Source organism: Myotis nattereri (assembly GCF_964212035.1).
Source record: "Myotis nattereri genome assembly, chromosome: 1".
NCBI classification, from domain to species: Eukaryota; Metazoa; Chordata; class Mammalia; order Chiroptera; family Vespertilionidae; genus Myotis; species Myotis nattereri.
Genome location: NC_138075.1, coordinates 128695064 through 128714473, shown reverse-complemented (window position 1 = coordinate 128714473; position 19410 = coordinate 128695064). Strand labels below are relative to the sequence as shown.

At 44.2% G+C, this 19410-nt stretch overlaps 1 protein-coding gene across 3 annotated transcripts in view; it reads right to left on the bottom strand.

The window, feature by feature from the left end:
- FRMD4A (FERM domain containing 4A) overlaps positions 1 to 19410 on the bottom strand; it is a 605434-nt gene that overhangs the window by 112793 nt on the left and 473231 nt on the right. For all 3 annotated transcript variants that reach the window (XM_081096657.1, XM_081096658.1, XM_081096659.1), the window contains one exon: positions 12528 to 12612. In XM_081096657.1, coding sequence (XP_080952783.1) covers positions 12528 to 12612 — 85 coding nt within the window. The remainder of the gene's footprint in view (positions 1 to 12527; positions 12613 to 19410) is intronic.

The window sequence follows — 19410 nt, the reverse complement described above, 5'->3', positions numbered from 1 at the left end:
GACGGCACAGAGCTCTAGACCAAGCATGTCAAACTCGCCCATAAATAAACCAGGCATGCGGCCCACTGGCCGCAAATTTGACATACTTGCTCTAGACTTTCTGCCCACACCCATTTCCCATTGGACTTCAAAACCTGGAAGCTGACTTCCCCATGGAGAAGAGTGAATACAAGTTTCCAGAGATCCTCCTCTTCGATACTATAGAACATGGAAAAGACGACTCTACCTTCTTCTCATCTGACTTCTCTGGCAACCAGAGGTGGCTTCTTCCATGTGTTTCTGCTCAAGCAGAGAAAATAAACTGAATGGGACCAGAAAGAGTGTGTGCAAAACCCTCACACTTTCCTGGATGCTGGGTTTTTCTTGACTGAGAACAAAACGGGAAAGAAGGAGGGGGACCAGGAGAATACCCTTCAGGGGAGATCCATGGGCATTTCTCACCTGGCACCACCTAGGCCCCGGTGGTGTGACATCCCTCTGTGCCCCCAGTGCTCTCAGAACCGCCTGAGGATGGTTGTCAGCAGGGCTTGCTGAGCTGAAATCTTGCCTGGGAATCTAGGGTGCTCTGGTGGCCATGTGATATTTAATCCTGGGCCTCACTGGTAAGAGGGGGGTACGGGTAGAAGGGAATGTGATGTCTGGTAGTTATTGAGGCCATTTGGTGTGCATTTGGGGGTGTCTGTTTCACGTACTACTGAATAATTTGTGCTGCTTTCTTTAAACTTTTGAAAGATGGCAGGGAAGGTCAAAGCGTGACTATCTGCAGGTATGTGCATGTGTTCAGAGCAGGCTGGGGACGGCTTCCCTTCCTCCCAATCAGCATGGCTTTATCCCAGGTGACTAGGCAGTTGGAAGGAAGAGGCCCGAGGTCATTTGTTAGCAGCATAATGCCTAACAATTCTCAGAAAGATTTCCACCTTGGGGTCTCCAAGTGTTCCAAACAAATAGCCCCACGAGAACCCTAAGCGGCAGGTGTTATGGACTGTCTCCAAAAGTTCTGAGAGCTGGAGGATCTCATCATACTCCCCTGGCACCAAGGAATGTGGTAATGGTCTTTCCACTCAACCAAGAATCTTAATGAGAAGCATCCCTCCATGGTCAGGAATCGCAGAAATTCCAACTTTCACGTAAGATTAATGAGATAATTATAAGAAAATATGACTGATGACCATATTGTAGGTTGAGAAGCTTCCAGTGAGGATGACCTTTGCCAAGTCCATTCAGAATGACGTACAGGGATTGCCCAATGGTTTTCTGAATGAATCCTACCAACTGTGACCACCTTTCTTCTCATCCATAAAACATCAAAAGAGTATCGCTTATTTCCGTCCTCCTTAAGATAATTCCTATGCTCACCTGAACATTCCAGGTTCTAGTTCTAACCCTCAAACAGCTGTGGGACTGTGAATAAATCAATGGTCTTGAGCAGGGGTCCTCAAACTACGGCCCGCGGGCCACGTGCGGCCCGCCGAAAACATTTATCCAGCCCGCCAGGTGTTTGCCGCCACTGTGTGCATAGGAATTTGTTCATAGTTTTTTTTTTAAACTATAGTCCAGCCCTCCAATGGTCTGAGTGACAGTGAACTGGCCCCCTATTTAAAAAGTTTGAGGACCCCTAGTCTTGAGTTTCACCTTCTTCCTCTGTCCAACGGGAATAACGATTTCTTTTCCAATTATTTTACTGAGTTTGATGAGGCATAAATGTAGATGTGAGTTGGAAACTCTAAGACCCACTACAAATATGTCTGTATTATTTATTTTCATTCACTGGTGTTTATAGATCATCTGAACACCACAGTTTTGCCACTGCTCTCCAGCACTTTTGGTATAGATAGAAATCTTCAAAGAGCTATGTATTTTTTAAAGAGCTGGGCAGCATTGTGTGTGTGTGTATATCATCCAAGTGGGTTCTGATGCCCACATTTTGCCTCCTTGTGGCTGTGTAACTGAGTTCTTACACAACTCATAATGACTACAAGAACTCGCCCCCAGGCAAACAGGAGCTGTGGTGCATGATAAGACTGATGTGATCTTGCACAATTCCTCTTTCTAGCCCTTTGCCAGTTTTTCATCAGTCAAGTCACTTCATGTTTGCCTAATGACCCACTGGGGTACATGCCATTCATGCTGGGCCCCCAATCTCCTTTTGTAGCTCAAGGATGGCTCCTGCTGTCCACTGCACACAGACCATTTAATGACCCTGAGGAATCTTTTAGAGGTCATGGGCAGCCAAAATAATGAGTTCGTTTGTTTCTAGAGTTGAAAATGAAGGGCCTTCTCTTCCTCTCTCTGTGATATGAGCACACGCTACTCATGCAACAATCATACTAAGAGATAAGGATTAGGATACTACTAGCATAAGTCTGAGAGTAATCTTTATGTTGGTTCCTTTGTCCTGTGGGACTTGATTCTGGGCTGGGTTTCTCCCATCTTCAGAGGAGATGGTATCATCTGTTCATTAGCAAAGGCCTTTGAAGATCTTAGATAAAGACCACTTATTTCAGTCTTGTCAAGACTGATGGTATTTAGACTAAGTGGCAAGCATTGCCCAAGGCTGATTATTTAAGCCCCAGTAATACGTGAAGCTCCCAGACCAATGTGAAAATCTTGAAAAAGAAGGTTGGACAAGACCCCTTCCCCCAGCACACCTAACACAGGAATTTTAAGCCTTTTCTTTTCTGACATGATTTGCTTGCTCTCAGTGGGCACGGGTAGGCACCAAGCTTGATAATTTCCCAGGAAATATGTGAATCTTTGCTCCCTGAGGTTGGAAAGTAATCAATCAAAAACAATTTACTGAGCATTGACTATGTGAGTAATTCAGTGACCAGTCATGGAAGGTGATCATAAAAATTCAAAAATTGCTCCTGCCAACTTTTCCTCCAACCCAAAGAGGCACATTTCCATTATCTTCAGATGGTGACCATGGGTCCTGTTTCTTTGGCAATCATTGTTGAATAAGGGTTGAGGTAAAGCATAATTTACATTTGACAAATACAGTTACAGAGTGAACAGTTGATTCCTGGAAGTCTGGACAGGGTCATACAGCTCACACATGAGATTCATAATTACACAGTTACTTATTTGACTAGTCCCTCACTTCACCTGGCTGAAATCACATAAGTATCAAATTACTCCTACGAGGAACTGAATGGAGACAGATCTTTCAGTGTGGGAGCCAATTTTCTTGCCTCTCTGTGAAAAGTGTTGGGGGCTGGGTCTCAGATTTCCCTTATAACTTTAAGTTCTATATTCTAGGGGAATCCTTTTAAAAAAATTAAAGAGACACTGACATTTTATGTCCTAGCACTAATTGTTTGCAAGGCTATTGCAAATTATTATGGTGATTAACTTTTGACATCAATTTCACTTTGTCAGTGCAGAACTCAGAGCAGGCAGAATTTGATCCTGCAGCCCGAAGGTGGGGACAGAGCTGAGATGAGAATCCATGTCCATCCAACCACGCCCGTGTAGTGTGACATGTCCACTGTCTCCTGGAAGCCTGATTGATGGGCCTCTCCTTTTGACAAGGAGGCCACATCGAAAGAGGGAGAGAACCAGATGGAAGGCTTGGCAGGAGAGCTCTGCTTTCTCGTGTCGCTTCCCAAGGAACACATAACATCCCCAGGCACAATTCCCAGGGGAGTTTGCATGGGACCAGACAGATTTCTAAATGAATCTCCCCATCCTCTGGTCATAAATTTCCTTCCTGTCACCCACATGTCACCTTAGCTGAGTTAAAACACATCAGAAGTGCTGTTGGAGCGTGTGGGCATTGGTGGCCCCATTCTGTACTCCCTCCTGCTTCACTCAGACAATTACAGCCCTGCTCTCTCATTACTGGAGTCTATTTATCTGCCACTTGGGTAGGTTAGCACTGTACTTTTCTCTCCTTTTGTAGGAAATAAAAGCAGGGAAAGTGAGAGAGAAACCCAATTTGTGCATGGGTCTAATTCAGCGGTTCTCAACCTGTGGGGTCAAGACCCCTTTGGGGGTTGAACGGCCCTTTCACAGGGGTCGCCTAAGATCATCAGAAAACACATATATAATTACATATTGTTTTTGTGATTAATCACCATGCTTTAATTATGTTCAATTTGTAACAACGAAATTGGGGGTCACCACAATATGAGGAACTGTATTAATGGGTCGCAGCATTAGGAAGATTGAGAACCACTGGTCGAATTCCTCCTGGTGAAGAAAGAGTGGAAGGTAGGAAGGTGGTATTTGTAGTTTGGGAAAAATGATAAAACAAAAACCCATTTCTCACTTCTCTGCTGTTGAAGAAACCCAAGGTTTATTCCCTGAAGATGAACAGGAAGCTAGAATGAGATGTACTGAAAGCCAAGGATTAAAAGGGCATCTATACCCTGAATGGAGGCCATTGCCTTCCCCGGGCAAGAAGAGGGGGAGGGTGTCTCCTCTGGACAGAAGGAAGAGCCACAAAGAAAGGACACTGATATCGGGGGTTTACTGAAAGACCCAACTTGCCAATGGATCCCTCCACAGGGACACCCACCAGGGGGTACCACCCCCTCCTGGGCGCTGGGAGCATCAGTTAGCTTTTAAGTGCCTCTCTCATCAACGTCCACAAACAGACCAGGGTCAACAGATTATCAATATCAAGAAAGTCTCCTAATGAGAGACACAAACCACGATAAATAAACAGAAAAAAAAGAACTAGGCAGAACATACATGATAATTAATATTATCAGAAAAATAAGAGGATTTTAGATTGGAAGACAAGAATAGAACAATATACATGCATAAAAAAGAAAAAAACAGATAAAATGAAGGAAGTCTTGGAAATTAAAAACATGACAGAAAAGCTTAAAAAATCAATAGAGGAGATTAAAGATAATATTGATGAAATCTCCTAGAAGATAGAATAAAAGACAGAGATGAAAAATAGGAGAGATGAGATTTCAAAGCAGGTGACTCTGAAGCAACACTCGTGATAACCTGAGAGAAATCTTCATCCTGTATGTATTTACATACAGTCAAACTATTGATCAGATATAAAGGTAGGAGACTTTTTCAGATTTGCAAACACTGAAACATTTTCCTTCCCATATGCACTTTCTCTGGATTTCTGGAGGATGTTGTCCGGTGAAATGATGGTGTCAAACAAAACACAGGAAGACTCAGGATTCAGTAAACAAACAACCCACCATAGAGCTGGGGTGCAGGATGGGGAATGGATGTCTTTCATGAGATCTGTGAATGATGCCACATCCAGACTGGAGCAAGAGGACAGAGGGCTCCAAAAGGGAGGGCCCAAGAAAAACAACAAAAGGCAGAAACAACCAAAACCAAACCAAAGAGAGCTGGTGAATGGCCTGAAGCATTTGGGAATTAATATCGGTATGCATTTAGGAACCTGTGGGAGCTTTTAGGGAAGCAATGATGGGGACATAGAAATGAAACAAGTAACAGCAAGGCAATTATCACCTTTAGGTAAAACATCTGGTTATCTAAAAAAGAATCACAAACACAGGATGCTGCTTGGATTAGTCATAACAATGTAATGCTGACAGCTGTGCCTTCACCCAGAGCTGCGCTACCACCACACTGGGAAAACGGGAGAGGCAGAGTGTAGAAGGTTTATAGGAGACCTTAATCCTCACCTATCCTAACAGGAACTCAATAAACCTAAAATGGATAAATCAAGGAATAACGCCCTGTGCCAATTATTTAGAAACAGAGAGGCAAATACCAGAAGAAACAGCTAAAATGGTTGAAAGTGGTAGGACTAGGGGTGGGGCTCTTTTCCATAAAAAGCCTCTTAGAACCATTCGACTTTTAAACTGTCTCATAGGTGACTCTACGAGTGAGTGATGTGCAGTGTCCTGTCAACAGCCCTGCCCAGCTCCTGCAGACTCACACCTACACCTGCATTTATGGAGTCAATCCAATTCATATTTGGTCTTCCTCTTTTCCTGCTGCCTTCTATTTTTGCCAACATTAATATCTGTGTTATATGTTACTTTGATAAAATAAATATTTATGCTTTGAAAAGTGAATGAAACAGGGACTCAGAAGAAGCAGGAATCAACAGCTTATTTTTTTTTAAATGTATTATTAAGAGTATTACAGATTCCCCTCTATTTCCCCCATTGCTCCTCTCCACCTGGTTCACCACCCTATTGTCTGTGTCCATAGGTAAGGCATATATGCATATAAGATCTCTGGTCAATTTCTCACCTCTCCCCCTCCCCCCTTCCCTTTGAGATTTGTCAGTCTGTTCCATGTTTCCATGCCTCTAGTTCTATTTTATTCCAGTTTATTTCAATCATTAGCTTCCTTGTTGGTTTATTTTGATTTTTAGATTCAATTGTTCATAGATATGTATTTATTGCCATTTTATTGTTTATATTTTTATTTCTTCTTCTTCTTCCTCTTCCTCCCCTTCCTCCTCCCCCTCCCCCTCCCTTATCCCTCCCCCTCCTCCTCCTCCTCCTACCCTTCCTTTTAAAGAACATCCTTCAACATTTCGTGTAATGCTGATTTGGTGGTGATGAACTTCTTTAGCTTTTTCTTGTCTGTGAAGCTCTTTATTTGACCTTCAATTCTAAATGACAGCTTTGCTGGGTAGAATGATCTTGTTGTAGGTCCTTGCTATTCACCACTCTTTTCTGGCCTGCAAAGTTTCTGTTGAGAAATCAGCTGACAGATGTCTGGGCACTCCCTTATAGGTAACTAACTGCTTTTCTCTTGCTGCTTTTAAAGATTCTCTTTATATTTAATCCCTGGCCTTTTAAGTATGATGTGTTTTGGTATGGGCCACTTTGGGTTCCTCTTGTTTGGGACTCTCTGGGCTTCATGGACTTGTAAGTTTATTTCTTTTATCAGATAAGGAAAGTTTTCTGTCATTATTTCTTCAAATAGGTTTTCAATATCTTGCTCTCTCTCTCTTCTCCTTCTGGCATCCCCATAATTCAAATGTTGGTATGCTTAAAGTTGTCCCAGATGCTCCTTATTTCTCCTTCTGGAGATTTCTTCCATTCTTTCATTTGTGATATGTTTCTTTGCCTCCACATTTTAGCTGCTTCACTGTGTTTGTTTCTATATATTAGGTAGAGTTGCTATGTCTCTTGGAATTGGTAAAGTGCCCTTGTGTAGTAGGTGTTCTGTAGGGTCCAGTGGCTCAGCCTTCCCAGTCACCTGAGCTGGGCACTGGTAGGTGCACCCCTGTGTGAGCTGTGTGCACAGTCTTGTTTGCTATTCACCAATTGATTGCTGTTGGCGTCACTGGGAGGAGTTGACCTCTAGGCCAACTGGCTGTGAGGACTAGCTGCAGCTACAGTGAAAGAGCTGCTGTGCAGGAGACACCCCTAGGGAGCAGAACTTGCTTCAGTGGGGCTTTGGTGCTCACTACATCTGCCCCTTGAGTGTGTAGCTTGTGGATGTGCAGAGTTGTAATCTGGTATGATCTGAATCTGTCTACCAGTTGCACTGGCTCTAGGGCCTCTGGGGAGGTGCAAAGTCAGCTACTGCCTGGGGCTACCCAGTAGGAACTATGAAGCTATCAGCAGATGGCTGTTATTTGTAATGGGCTTGGAAATGTCCAGGTGAGGCAGGCTAGTGCTAGTGCTGGGTCTTGGGATTCTTATTGATAGATATGGGGCATGCTGACATCAGCTGCTACTTGTTTAAGAGATTTTAGGAAAGTCTGAAGGCTCATCCAGGACAGGCCATTCATATGAAAAAGCCTCTGCAAACAGTTTGGGTGGGGCTGCAAGTTCGATGGGGCAGGGGTCTCAGGGAATCACCAGGTAGGAGCAAATAATGTAAGCTATGCTTATAGAAACTCAGATATGGTTGTGAGTCAGCTCTGTGACTAGGGGAGGTCCCAGCACAGGAACAATGACCCCTGCGAGCACCCCTGTCTGGGAGAAAGCCACCCCTGAGATCCTGTTCTTATGCCAAACAATCCAGTTCATCCCAGTATGACCCTGTTTCCCCCAGTGCTGCCACTCAGAGCTGGAGCTCAGAGAGAGTGGGACCATATAAGTTTGGCCCTTTAAGAGGAACTCCCTGGGTCTCCAGCAGCCTCTGTGTCACTCAGCCCCAATCCCCACTGGTTTTTACAGCCCAAAGTTAAGGGGACTTCTCTTCCAAGCTATGGAACTCTGGGTTAGGGGTCTGGTGTGAGGCTGGGACCCTACAGCCACTAAATCCTTCCCGATTATAAAAATGTCATATGTTGGACCAGTCCATATCGCGCCTCTGCCCCTCCTATCAGTCTCTACCAGTATGTATTTTCTTCTTTACTCCTCTAGTTGTAGGACTTGCACTTCAAGTGGTTCTGAATGATGGTTTTTCTGTATTTCAGTTGTAATTTTGATGTAGTTGTGGGAAGCAGCAAGTACCAGCATTTACATACACAGCCGTCTTGGTTCTAAACAGCTTATTTTATTGGAACAACTTGGATTCCAGCATGCTGTAGGACTCATTCCCCAAGAAACAGGAAGGGAGCTGATATTAAACCTGTGCTGCGTCAACTGAAGCCTGTGGTATCAGCATCATCTACAGGTTATGTCTGGCACCACCCTCTGGCTCCAGGGCAGCCAGAGTGACTCAAAGAAGATCACAGCAAAGATAAACACCTCCTCAAGCCTGCACCCAAGTGAGCACTTCTATCTCCACAGGAGCTAACAGAGTGCCTGGCGGGGTGCTCTCCTCATTCATGCTTTATCTTGCTTGATTTTCTCAAGAAGGTTGTGGGTAGGTTCTTTTAATATCCTTGCAAACCAAAGTGGAAAATTAAGCTTGGAGACACCACAGAAGGTGTCAACACTTATTGCATTTACTAAGAGGCGGAGCTGGAAAGGGAACCCAAGTCTTGTCAGACACCAAACCTAAATGCCTAATTACAATCACTGTGCTACTGGAACTCCCAAGGTCTTTACATGTTTACAACTGTGCACATTAGGTCACATCGGGCCCTTTGTCTCTAAGTCCCATAACCTCCCTAACATCAGTTTCCTTCCTCTGGAAAGTTAATGTGTCCTGCTCAACCTCACTCATGAGGTTCAAATAAAGTAATATATGTGAACATTGTAAAAATAAACTCTAAGTGTCAATTTATGCAAATTAAAACTTTATTTTTGATGACAGGGAGGGAAACAGGTCATCCATGATGCTGTTTGGTATTCTATAGAAACTGCAGAACAGCCATCCCTGGGTCATTGGCATGACCAAGCTCTAGGATAGCTCCAGAGACAAGGTGGCTGGGGTTCTGAACTGACACCCTTCCCCATGTCAGTAGGCAGACTGCTGCTGTGGGCACCGTGATCATAAATGAATGCATCATCACCTTCACTTGGGAACCTAGTATTTCGTTGGAAGGATTTATCCTATTTTTATTTCCCATGAATCTCAGAGTCTAAAAGCACTGTGGTCTTCAGCTCCAGCTCAGCATTTGTGACCAGACTGAACTGAGCAACCCCGAGAGGGAACCTTTCTCTCCCTTCACCCAGCTGCCTGAACAGTAAAAAAAAAAATTAAAAGAAAGTGTGTGTGTGTGTGTGTGTGTGTGTGTGTGTGTGAATGGTTATGGGTTGTTGAAATCCCCAAAAACTGGGTTTAGTCAAAATGTGAAAATATAGGCAGTGGTTTGAGGTATTTCTGTACTTGCCTGGGTTGAGTGTGATTTCATCAGGTCAGTGACTTTCCAAACATTTACTACCCACGTCTGCCATCTGGTGGACAATGCTCACTTTTTATTTCTGACCATTTTCAAAGTGTGCTTACATTCATTAAACAAAAAGCAGCAGTTACTCGTACAATCTGTAAGGCATATAAATTTGGTATTATGATTTCCACGTTATAATGAGAAAACAAGGGCTTGGAGAAAGGAAGGAACCTGCATGTTCCTGGAACTACATTTAGTGACTTTTCCCTCCATTCAGCAAAAACTCAAAATACTTTAGTCTTGAGCCACTGGGTTTGAGCCCCGTGTAAGCCCTGGCTCAGTAGCTGTCACCACGTGCGGTCCTTTCATAGAACTGAAGTTGATCACTACCAGGCCCTCGTTAGTTTGAATATTTGCATATGGTAAAACTATTTGGTACAATGAAAGTGCTGAAGTACTTCCAGAAGAAAAAGTGATGGCTGACACACCATTTCAACTCTGTGTGTTTGTGTGTGAATGGTTATGGGTTGTTGAAATCCCCCAAAACTGGGTTTAGTCAAAATGTGAAAATATAGGCAGTGGGAATCTCCTCAGGCTCCTTCCAATATAACCACTGACCGTTTTATAACACGCGTACTTGCTTTGAAGTTCTCTGGATGCCGGGGCATCTTCCACTCTGAGGAGAGTATGCCCTCCAGGGTGCAGGTGACTGAGCTCAACCCCAGTTGAGACTGCCATTCAGTAGATATGTGACCTCAGGCGAATCTTACAACCTCCCTGTGCCTCATATTCTTCACAGAAAAAAAAGAGATAAAAAGTAGTATTCCCCTCAAAGGTGTTGTGAAGATTCAGCCACACAACTTCCGGAAGGCACTCAGCACCCAGCCTGCCATGTAAGACCTGAGCAGGTATCACCTGTCTTTACGTTGCTAACAAGCACACGTGGTGTGTGTGCTGAAGGCTGCAGTAGTGAGACACAGGGTGCATGCTGAGACACAGGGGGCCAGCAGAGTGGCTGTTCACTTTAAAAATGTTCTCCTAATGGTGGTTCTCAACCCAGGAAGGGGAGGGGTGTGCGCTGGAAATGGGTATGGGCATGTGGGTTTTCCAGTGAAAGGAAACACTATTAGCATATATATCGGGGAACTGGGTATAGAGCAAGGGACTGTCCCACCCAATTAAGAACTGTTCTTGAAGAGACATTCCTCTAAAGAAGATGTACAAATGGCCACTGAGCATATGGAAAGATGTTCAACTTTACTATTAGGGAAATGCAAATCAAAATCACAATAAGATAAGACCTCACACTATCAGGATGGCTATTATTAAAAAAAAACAAAAACCACCAAAAAAAAAACATACCCACAGAAGATAAGTGTTGGCAAGGATGCAGAAGAACTGGAACCTTTATCCATAGTTGGTGGGAATATAAATTGGCGCAGTCGCTATGGAAATCAGTATGGCAGCTTCTCAGATTAAACATAGAATTACATGTGATCCAGCAATACCATTTCTGGGTATACACCCAAGACAACTGAAAGCAGGGACTTGTACAGATATTTATAAACCCATGTTCACAGCAGCATTATTCACAATAGCAAAAGGTGAAAGTGACCCAAGTGTCCACTGATGAAGGAATGGATAAACAGGCCGTGGTATAGCCAGATAATTAAATATCATTCAGCCTTAAAAAGCAAGGGCATTTTGACACATGCTACAAAGTGGATTAATCTTGAGGACATTATACTAAGTGAAATAAGTCAGTCACACAATAACAAATACCAGGCAAAAGTAGGTATATAGTTGTGAGTACATGAAACACAGAGCTTATTTTCATATTATTACAAACAGTCCTCTGGTTATGTTGGACTCGATGTATGCCATTTCATGGTAACGTCGCCATCTCCCATTTATTTATATAAAAAAAGAAGTTCCATCATTTTGACGTATCTACATATGTGCTTTATGTTTTTTATTATTTATTTACAAGTAAAGGTCAGGAATTGTTATCTTTCTTTTAAATTTTTTTTTACTGTTTTATTTCATTACTGCTGTGTATGTGCTCCGTGTGAGTGACGTAGGTGCGTATGTAGGTGGGTTCTGACTTACGGCAAAAATCGCATTACATCGCGCTGTAGGAACAGATCTCCGACGTAACCCGAGGACCTACTGTATTTATTATTATTGTATTATTTTCCACACAAACAACTGTAAATCTGCTTTTGCCCCACCCTGTACTGTTTGATTCCACTTATATAAGGTACCTACAGCAGTGAAATTCAGAGACCAAAGGTAGAAAGGTAGTTACTAGGGTGTAGAGGGAGGAGGGAATGAATTAGTGTTTAATGAGTACAGAGTTTCAGTTTTATGAGATGAAAAGAGTTCTGAAGATGGTGGTAATGATGTAAATGCACTCAGTACCAGTGAACTGTACATTTACCAATGGTTATGATAGTGAATTTTATGTGTATTTAGCACAATTAAAAACAATTTGTCCCACCCTAAGTCCAATAACATCTCTTTGGGAGATGCTGCTAGAAAGTCTAAAAATGGTGAGAAATAAATGCATTTGGTTTTAAGTTCATCCATAGTAGTGAGACCTAAGATGACTAGTGCATTAGTCATACTTGCCTAGGTTCCTCTTTGGACAAGTTGCCAAGTTAAGGAGGCCCCTAAGATCAGGGTAAAGAGCACCTCAAGGAGCCAAAACCACAGTGCTGGGATCAGGAGTCACACTATTACACTGGTAGCTCTAGTTTCATGAAGTTGTCATTTATTTATAGTAATTAATTTATAAGTTACTCCCACTAAGCCTTAAAATCACATGGGAGACAGCAACTTGGGCTTTCCAGCTTCAAAAGATCCTTTCAGATTTCAATGGGAAACTTACCTTGTAGATACAGGACTTAGCATTCAGGAAGAAGAGCTCAATGGTGGCATTATCCTTTAGGTATGAAATGCTTTCTATGTAGAACCTGGAAGAGAAAAACCGCAGATGAATCACTGAAGCACCAACCAAGCAGATAATATACTATTCTCCGAGCTACAGGACTTGACATGAGGACCAGTGCTCCCAGCCCTAAATGAACACAAGAAAAAGGAGTGATCAGTTATTTTCATACGATTCCATTTATAGGACCATCAGGCCTGATAGCCCTTACCGTGGCAAAGAACTGGGTCTGGTATCAGCTTCTCAGAGTGGACTTACACTCGACCATCTACTTTCTTTTTCCTTACCTGCTTTCCATTTTTTTTAAAAAAAACACTATTTGTTTTCAATACAGTACTTTTTTGTCCTAATCACTGTTGAGCTGGATTTTTAAAAGATAGTTTCTTCTGCTTCATCAAAACCAGGGGCCATATTTCTCTGAGAAATGGTTATGACCTATCTTCCTGCAGGTGGTGAAGTGTGGTCTGATTTCTGCACATGCAGAGGGCTGTGACACGTGTAACACTGTAATATTAATGTATATTAAGCCAAACGAGAATTGAATTTTTATCCAGATGGAGCTCATGGATTTTTTTTCAGGATGAAACATGCTGAAATTATTTAAGTTTACATTAAGTGCGCCTACACATTGACTTTGGAGTTTATTAAATCCCTTAATTAGATAAGGATCATCTGCACTAAGAGAGTAGGCGCTGTGATGAGAGGGGAAAGAGGAGATGATTGAAATGCAGAGCCTTGGAGGAGAAGAAGCTCTGAATGGGTGTGACAACTCTTGGGGGGCCCTGGATACTTGCTGCACAGAAACTGGGGATACCAAGAGGGGACTGCAGGTGAGAAGAGAAGAAAAGAATGGTATAATGTTCTAGAACAGCATTACAAGATAATGGAAAGGATCCTGGGGAAGAAGTCAAGAGGCCAGTGATCTGGTCCCAGTTCAGTGTGATTTAGGGCAAGTAACATAATCTCTCTGGGCTTCTTTCCCAGATTGTAAAAGGAGACAGCAGGACTTGGTCAGTAGTTCTATATCTAAGAAATCTACTGCTTTTAGGTACAGGAATCTAATTCAGATTAAAACAATAACAACAGCAAAAAACAACAAACCAACATTATATAAAGCAAACAAAACATGTCCATATGCTAGGTCAAGTCCACAGCCCACCAGTTAGCAATCTTTTGTCTCTACATACTGACTAAACAATGTGTTCCATCATTTTTCAAATGTGCATGGAGGCTATTGTAATACATTACAGATTCATTTAAATTTAAATTCACTTAAAGTATTAGCAGATATTTCCAATCAACAGATATCAATACAATTACCATCATGTAAGAAAGAGTCCACAGAATTTTTGGAAATCACTTAATGACCCCCATTCTTGCAAAGCCTGGGAAAGAGAAGGCTGGTTGATCTCTACCACACCTCCTACCCCACAAAAGTAAATGAATGAGTGAATGAATGAATGACTGAAGGCATCTGCCTCCCGGAGCAGGTGCCATAGGATGTGGATGCCTCCATGTAGCATCCGTGGTGGTGGTCTCAGAAGAACTGTCCAGTTGTATAACTTTCAGTTCCATAATAATGGAGACTTGCAAAGCAGTAGCAAATTCTCCATCTCAAAGCAAAATAAGTTAAAAGTTGATTTAATTGAAATCTACATCCACTGTAAAGGGCTTTTGGAAAGGGGTAGTCAGAATAGCAAAATGAAAAAGGGAGGAAGGAAGGGAGGGGGAAACCCAGGGGAGTAAAGGGACAGGAGAGGAGGGGACCAGAGAGAAAGAGGAAAGGTGACAAGCCTTGGATCCCACTCTACGTGGTTCAGAAGAATGCCAGCTCGGCTGGGTGCCTTGCAGGTGTGGCTATTACAGATGAAACTTGCTTTTTGCCTTTGTTCAAGCTATTCCTCTCGCTGGCCCCCCAAACAATCCTGCACACCCTAACTCACTCCAGCCCTTGGCTCAGGACCACCACACATTTTATCTGATTCCACTCTCTCCCCACAGAAGCGCTCCTTTCCCAGGACACCCTCTGCCTGTGGCACTGCCTCAGGGTCCTGTAATTTTCTGTCCCCTGGGAAGTCCCCTAAGGAGGCTGCTGTTGTTCCCTCCTGTTCCTACTGCCTCTCCAGCACCACTACAGTGCCTGGCACAAGCATGAGCTCACTACGCATCTGTGAAGGAAACTCTCCTTTCACCATTGGCGGGAGTTCTACTGGGAAATGGGCAATGAAGGCAATGCAGGAAGGAGAAGAAATACCTGGCTTCCCAGATGCCACAAAAGTCTAGGTTATGGGGTTTTATATTCCACATCCAGCCCTTGCCCCAGCCCCTCCCTCTCTGTTACCATGGAAAGTTGTTCAGCAGAGCTGCTGCCCGCCTTGACTCCTAAAGCCAAACAACAGCAGAGGCGCCTTGAGTTCGACAGCGAGTGAGCTGAGCTCTGTAATAATAATTGTGAGTCTAAACCTGTTGGCTCTGAAGTAACTTCATTTCAAAGCAATGACTTATAGCTTTATTGGATTGTTTTCATTCCTGAGAATTTAGGAGTGAAGACATTCTGTCTCCCCAGCTCCATTTTCTCACCAGTATATTAAGGAAACAACAATTCCATTTTCAACTCTCCAATAATGGAAAACTGAAATGAGATGGCAAATTCTACCTTTTTATTTTTGCAACAACACTCATTTCCACCGAGTTCTGTGTTGTCTGGCTGTCCAAGAGGCAGGAAGGTAGAGGAAATAACAAGCATATTCTCACATGAAGAAAGCAATTCATCTCCTCTTGACACAAACTGTAAAGCAGTTTCCTGTTAACCTTTATCACCAAGAAACAGCCTGGAAAGCCCTGTGAGTTCCAGGCCTGTCATATTATTATTCTATAACCGGGGATATTCAACTCATCCTGAACTTTCCATCTGTGCTAGAGAACTAGTGAGTCAAAAATGCAGAGAGAGAAACAGGCCTCCGGCGTCTCAGTGCACATCCCGAGGCCCAGCGCCCCTGGGAGGAGAAACTTCTGGGGAAATGGCAAATGATGGTGGTTTCAGTTCACAGTAGAGATTTTTGATTTTCTCCTTTTAAAAAAAACCAAAAAACAAAACAACAACAACAAAAAACAGTTCTGATTTATTTTTCTGAGAGCCTTGTTAAAGGTACTCCTTTTCGGCAGTAGGTGGCGATGTTTATTTAACTACCACCTCGTTCACAAAGAAAATTCCAGGTCTCTGGGTAAACCCCCCAAAATAAGCATTTTCTTATAGAATCAGAGAATCTGAATGGACAATTCCAAGTCTGGTTCTATACTAACCATGGGTTAACACCCACATCTGGGGCCTCACTAACTCTGGAGGGTCCACCCTCCCAGCATTAGCCTATTCCTAGAGATAGTAAAGGACTCACCTGGGAGCATGCCCTTCATACACAAGCCAACCCATCCAGAGCCCACCCCGCTCTGGCCTCCTTTACAGGGCTCTCACACTCAGGGCCAGACCCGCCTACCCTCATCACTCCAGGGCAAGGAACCAACAACTTGGGGCAGCCCCTCAGCCCGAGTCTTCTGAAACTATTCAAAGTAGCCAATCCTCCCCCATTCCTCCCCCAGAAACAATAGAGGCTCTTGCCCTCAGTTCCCTGTCCACCTGGCCTGGTGCGTCTGTGCCTGTGGGAACTCCGAGTAGCAAGCTGCCTTTTCAATGACGGCTGTCTCCTGGTCTACTGGCCTCACTGTACCTGATCCATAACGAAACCTACACTTTAACAGGTTCTTCAGCAGACTGGACAGGACTGGATCTTAGGGCTTCTTTTTGAGGCAAAGGGAACAGTGTCCCTAGCCAAGGGCACACCGGGCCAAGAATGCTCTTTGGGCTCCATGAGCAATGTCACACAAAACCTGGCCCAGGTGACCCCAACCAGGAATGTTTTATCACACTGTCTGAGGTAGGACTAAATATGCGCCAAGTCATGTGTTTGCACACGTTACATACGCAAGCGGCCCTGAAGTCATGGGAGCCTCCGACTACAGTGGACCAAACACTGTCCAACTGACGGCATCTGCCAGGTCCCCCCTATGGCCCCTCGCTCCTCCTCTTCCCTCTCACATCCACTGGGAATCACTGAGAATTTAGAGTAAGTGTTAATTAAATGGACCAGTGATTCCCAATGTCACCTTTGGGAAGCTGACTTTTCATAGCAGAAAGGAGCCATCACAATGAGAAGGGTAAGTGAGACTGCGGCCAAATGTCCGATGGTTAGAATTTCAATGGCACAGAGATCTTAACTGGGACACGCAGTTGGAACCTAGCAAGTGCTGGTTAGCAGACACCTCATTTTACACCCATGTTCCTGTGGGTGACAGGAAATAGCAATTGGTGTCTCCACCAGTCAGGAAACACGCAGTCGGGCCATGAACTGCCTCTAAAATTCCCTCCCCCGAATTAAAGCTTCCTCTTCCTTCTTTCCTAGTGCCCACTTCAGTTCATTGTTTGTGAAGGTCTACATTTGAGGAGACAAATCTCATCCCCATTTGTTTTCCTATCAACAGGGAAAATGACCAGAGCTCCAGGGACACTTGGCCGGAGAAGACACCATTAAAGGAACAGTTAGACATGGAGGACACATTCTAAGCACAAACTTGTGTCTGTCAAAAGGCAGAGAGCCCCGGATGGGTGGCTCAGTTGGTTGGAGTGTCATCCCATACAACCTCAGGGAGCGAATGGGAGGCAACCATTCAATGTCTCTCTCACATCAATGTCTCTCTCTCTCTAAATCAATTAAAAATTATCCTGGGGTGAGGATTTACAAAAAACAAAACAAAACAAGAGACTTTCTTAGGTGGGTTGGTAAATTTCCCTTGTTTTTTTTTCTCGACCTATTTCTTAAGCCTGCCTGGTAAACACTCTCAGAGGGTCATTATTCTTTAATTTGGGGAGCCTGCCTCATGGCTCTAAACCAGTGGTTCTCAACCTTCTGGCCCTTTAAATACAGTTCCTCATGTTGTGACCCAATCATAAAATTATTTTTGTTGCTACTTCATAACTGTAATGTTGTTACTGTTATGGATTGTAATGTAAATATCTGATATGTAGGGTGGTCTTAGGCGACCCCTGTGAAAGGGTTGTTCGACCGCCAAAGGGGTCTCGACCCACAGGTTGAGAAACACTGCTAAACAAAGGTCTTTCATTGAATGGGATCTCAGTCATACAGTGATCACTGGGCTGCCTATAAAGTGTGTGAGAAGTAAGGGGTGGGGAAGAGGAGGATGGACAGGCATGCAGAAGTCGCATCACATCAGACGTGCCACAGATATCCTTAGTGTGTCAATGGGAGTCCAGGAAAATTATGAGCAGGAGAATAGATGAAATTTTTGGAAAGAGACTCCATGGGAACCTTATGGGAGAGACTGAAGGGGCCAAGATCAGAAGCAAAGATGAGCACAGAGATTTCAGAATCAGGAGAGGTTTGTGAAGGCACTAATTATAGCCACGGGTATGTGCATGGAGAGTAAGGGATGGACATAAGAGTTAGTTAAGATGCAGACATAACAGGAATCAGTGACTCAGAGTAGAGAAGGGAGCAGGTGGAACAGAGCAGGTTGACATAAAGGTTGATGCCCAAGTTTCTGGCTTGGGGGGCTGGATGGGTGATGGTGTCAATGACAGAGACAAGGAGGGGCCACAGGAAGAAGAGTAAGTTTGGGGGCAGAAAGTTGACATCATTTGATTCAGGCAAAGGCGGGCTGAGAAGCACCTGTGGGATTGGGGTCCTCGCCTCCACTGGCCGTAGGGTGATGGGACCAGAAGCTGGGCTGCCGCACAGCATGGGCTCTGTGGGATGTGGGAAGTGCAGACCCATCTTCTGGACCTTTGCTGTGAACAGAAGGGGAAGCCCAGCGTGGCAGCTGGAGGAGGATGCAAGTCAGGGTGGGAATTTTTTTCTGTTAGGGTGGAAGCGAGGTGGCCATGGGGAGAGGGATCCATGGAGAAGCAGCTGTTTAAGAAGAGAAAAGGAGAGAGGAGGTGAGAGGGGGTAGGCTCTCCGAGGTGGTGAAGGGACTGGGCCTGGAGGACACGTGAACCTGCCACCCTTGGATGATGGGACAACGGTCACTCTTCCTCTTCCTGTGTGTGCGTGCAGTAGGTGGGTGAGAAGGCCACGGAGTTGAGGCAGATACAATTAAGTTTGTGGGTAAGGGCATGGAAGGCTGATGGAGCTCACTATACTAGCTTTTGTTTTTTCTGCAAAATCATAAACCAATGTTACCTCCTTGGAGCAACGGGGGTGAGCTTCTGGTTTGGAGTCTGCAGCAAGAGGGAAGGAAAGCCACTGTGGGCATGCAGAGGCCCTGAGCAGGCACACGAACAGAACTGGCTAGAAAAACCGATGATCTCTGTGACTAGTCACAGTCATTCATGTGCCCACATGCAGTTGTGTGACCACCTCCCCACCCCGCCCTGCTCGCTTGTGACTACATTCAGCAGCCAAAGGTTAGAAATAAAAGAAGTGTGTGATTGGTGTGTGTGTGTGTGTGTGTGTGTGTGTGTGTGCGCGCGTACTGCACATACATGATTATATGTGTACACAAATGCATATATGTGTGCCAAGCAGCAAGGGGAGGGGAAGTCTGGGGTAAGAAAGTGGTTGCAATTGTGCATAGCTGGGTTTGGACTGAATTGGCAAAGAGATGACAGCAGGCATGGCTGATTGCACCTCAGAAGTTGGGGGAAATGCATTTATGTCCCTTCCTCACTCCATGTGGAGTTTCCCACAGGCCAAAGCTTTGTGACTGTGGTCTCCCCTTTATGGATGCCCTGCCAATGGTGTCTGAGTCT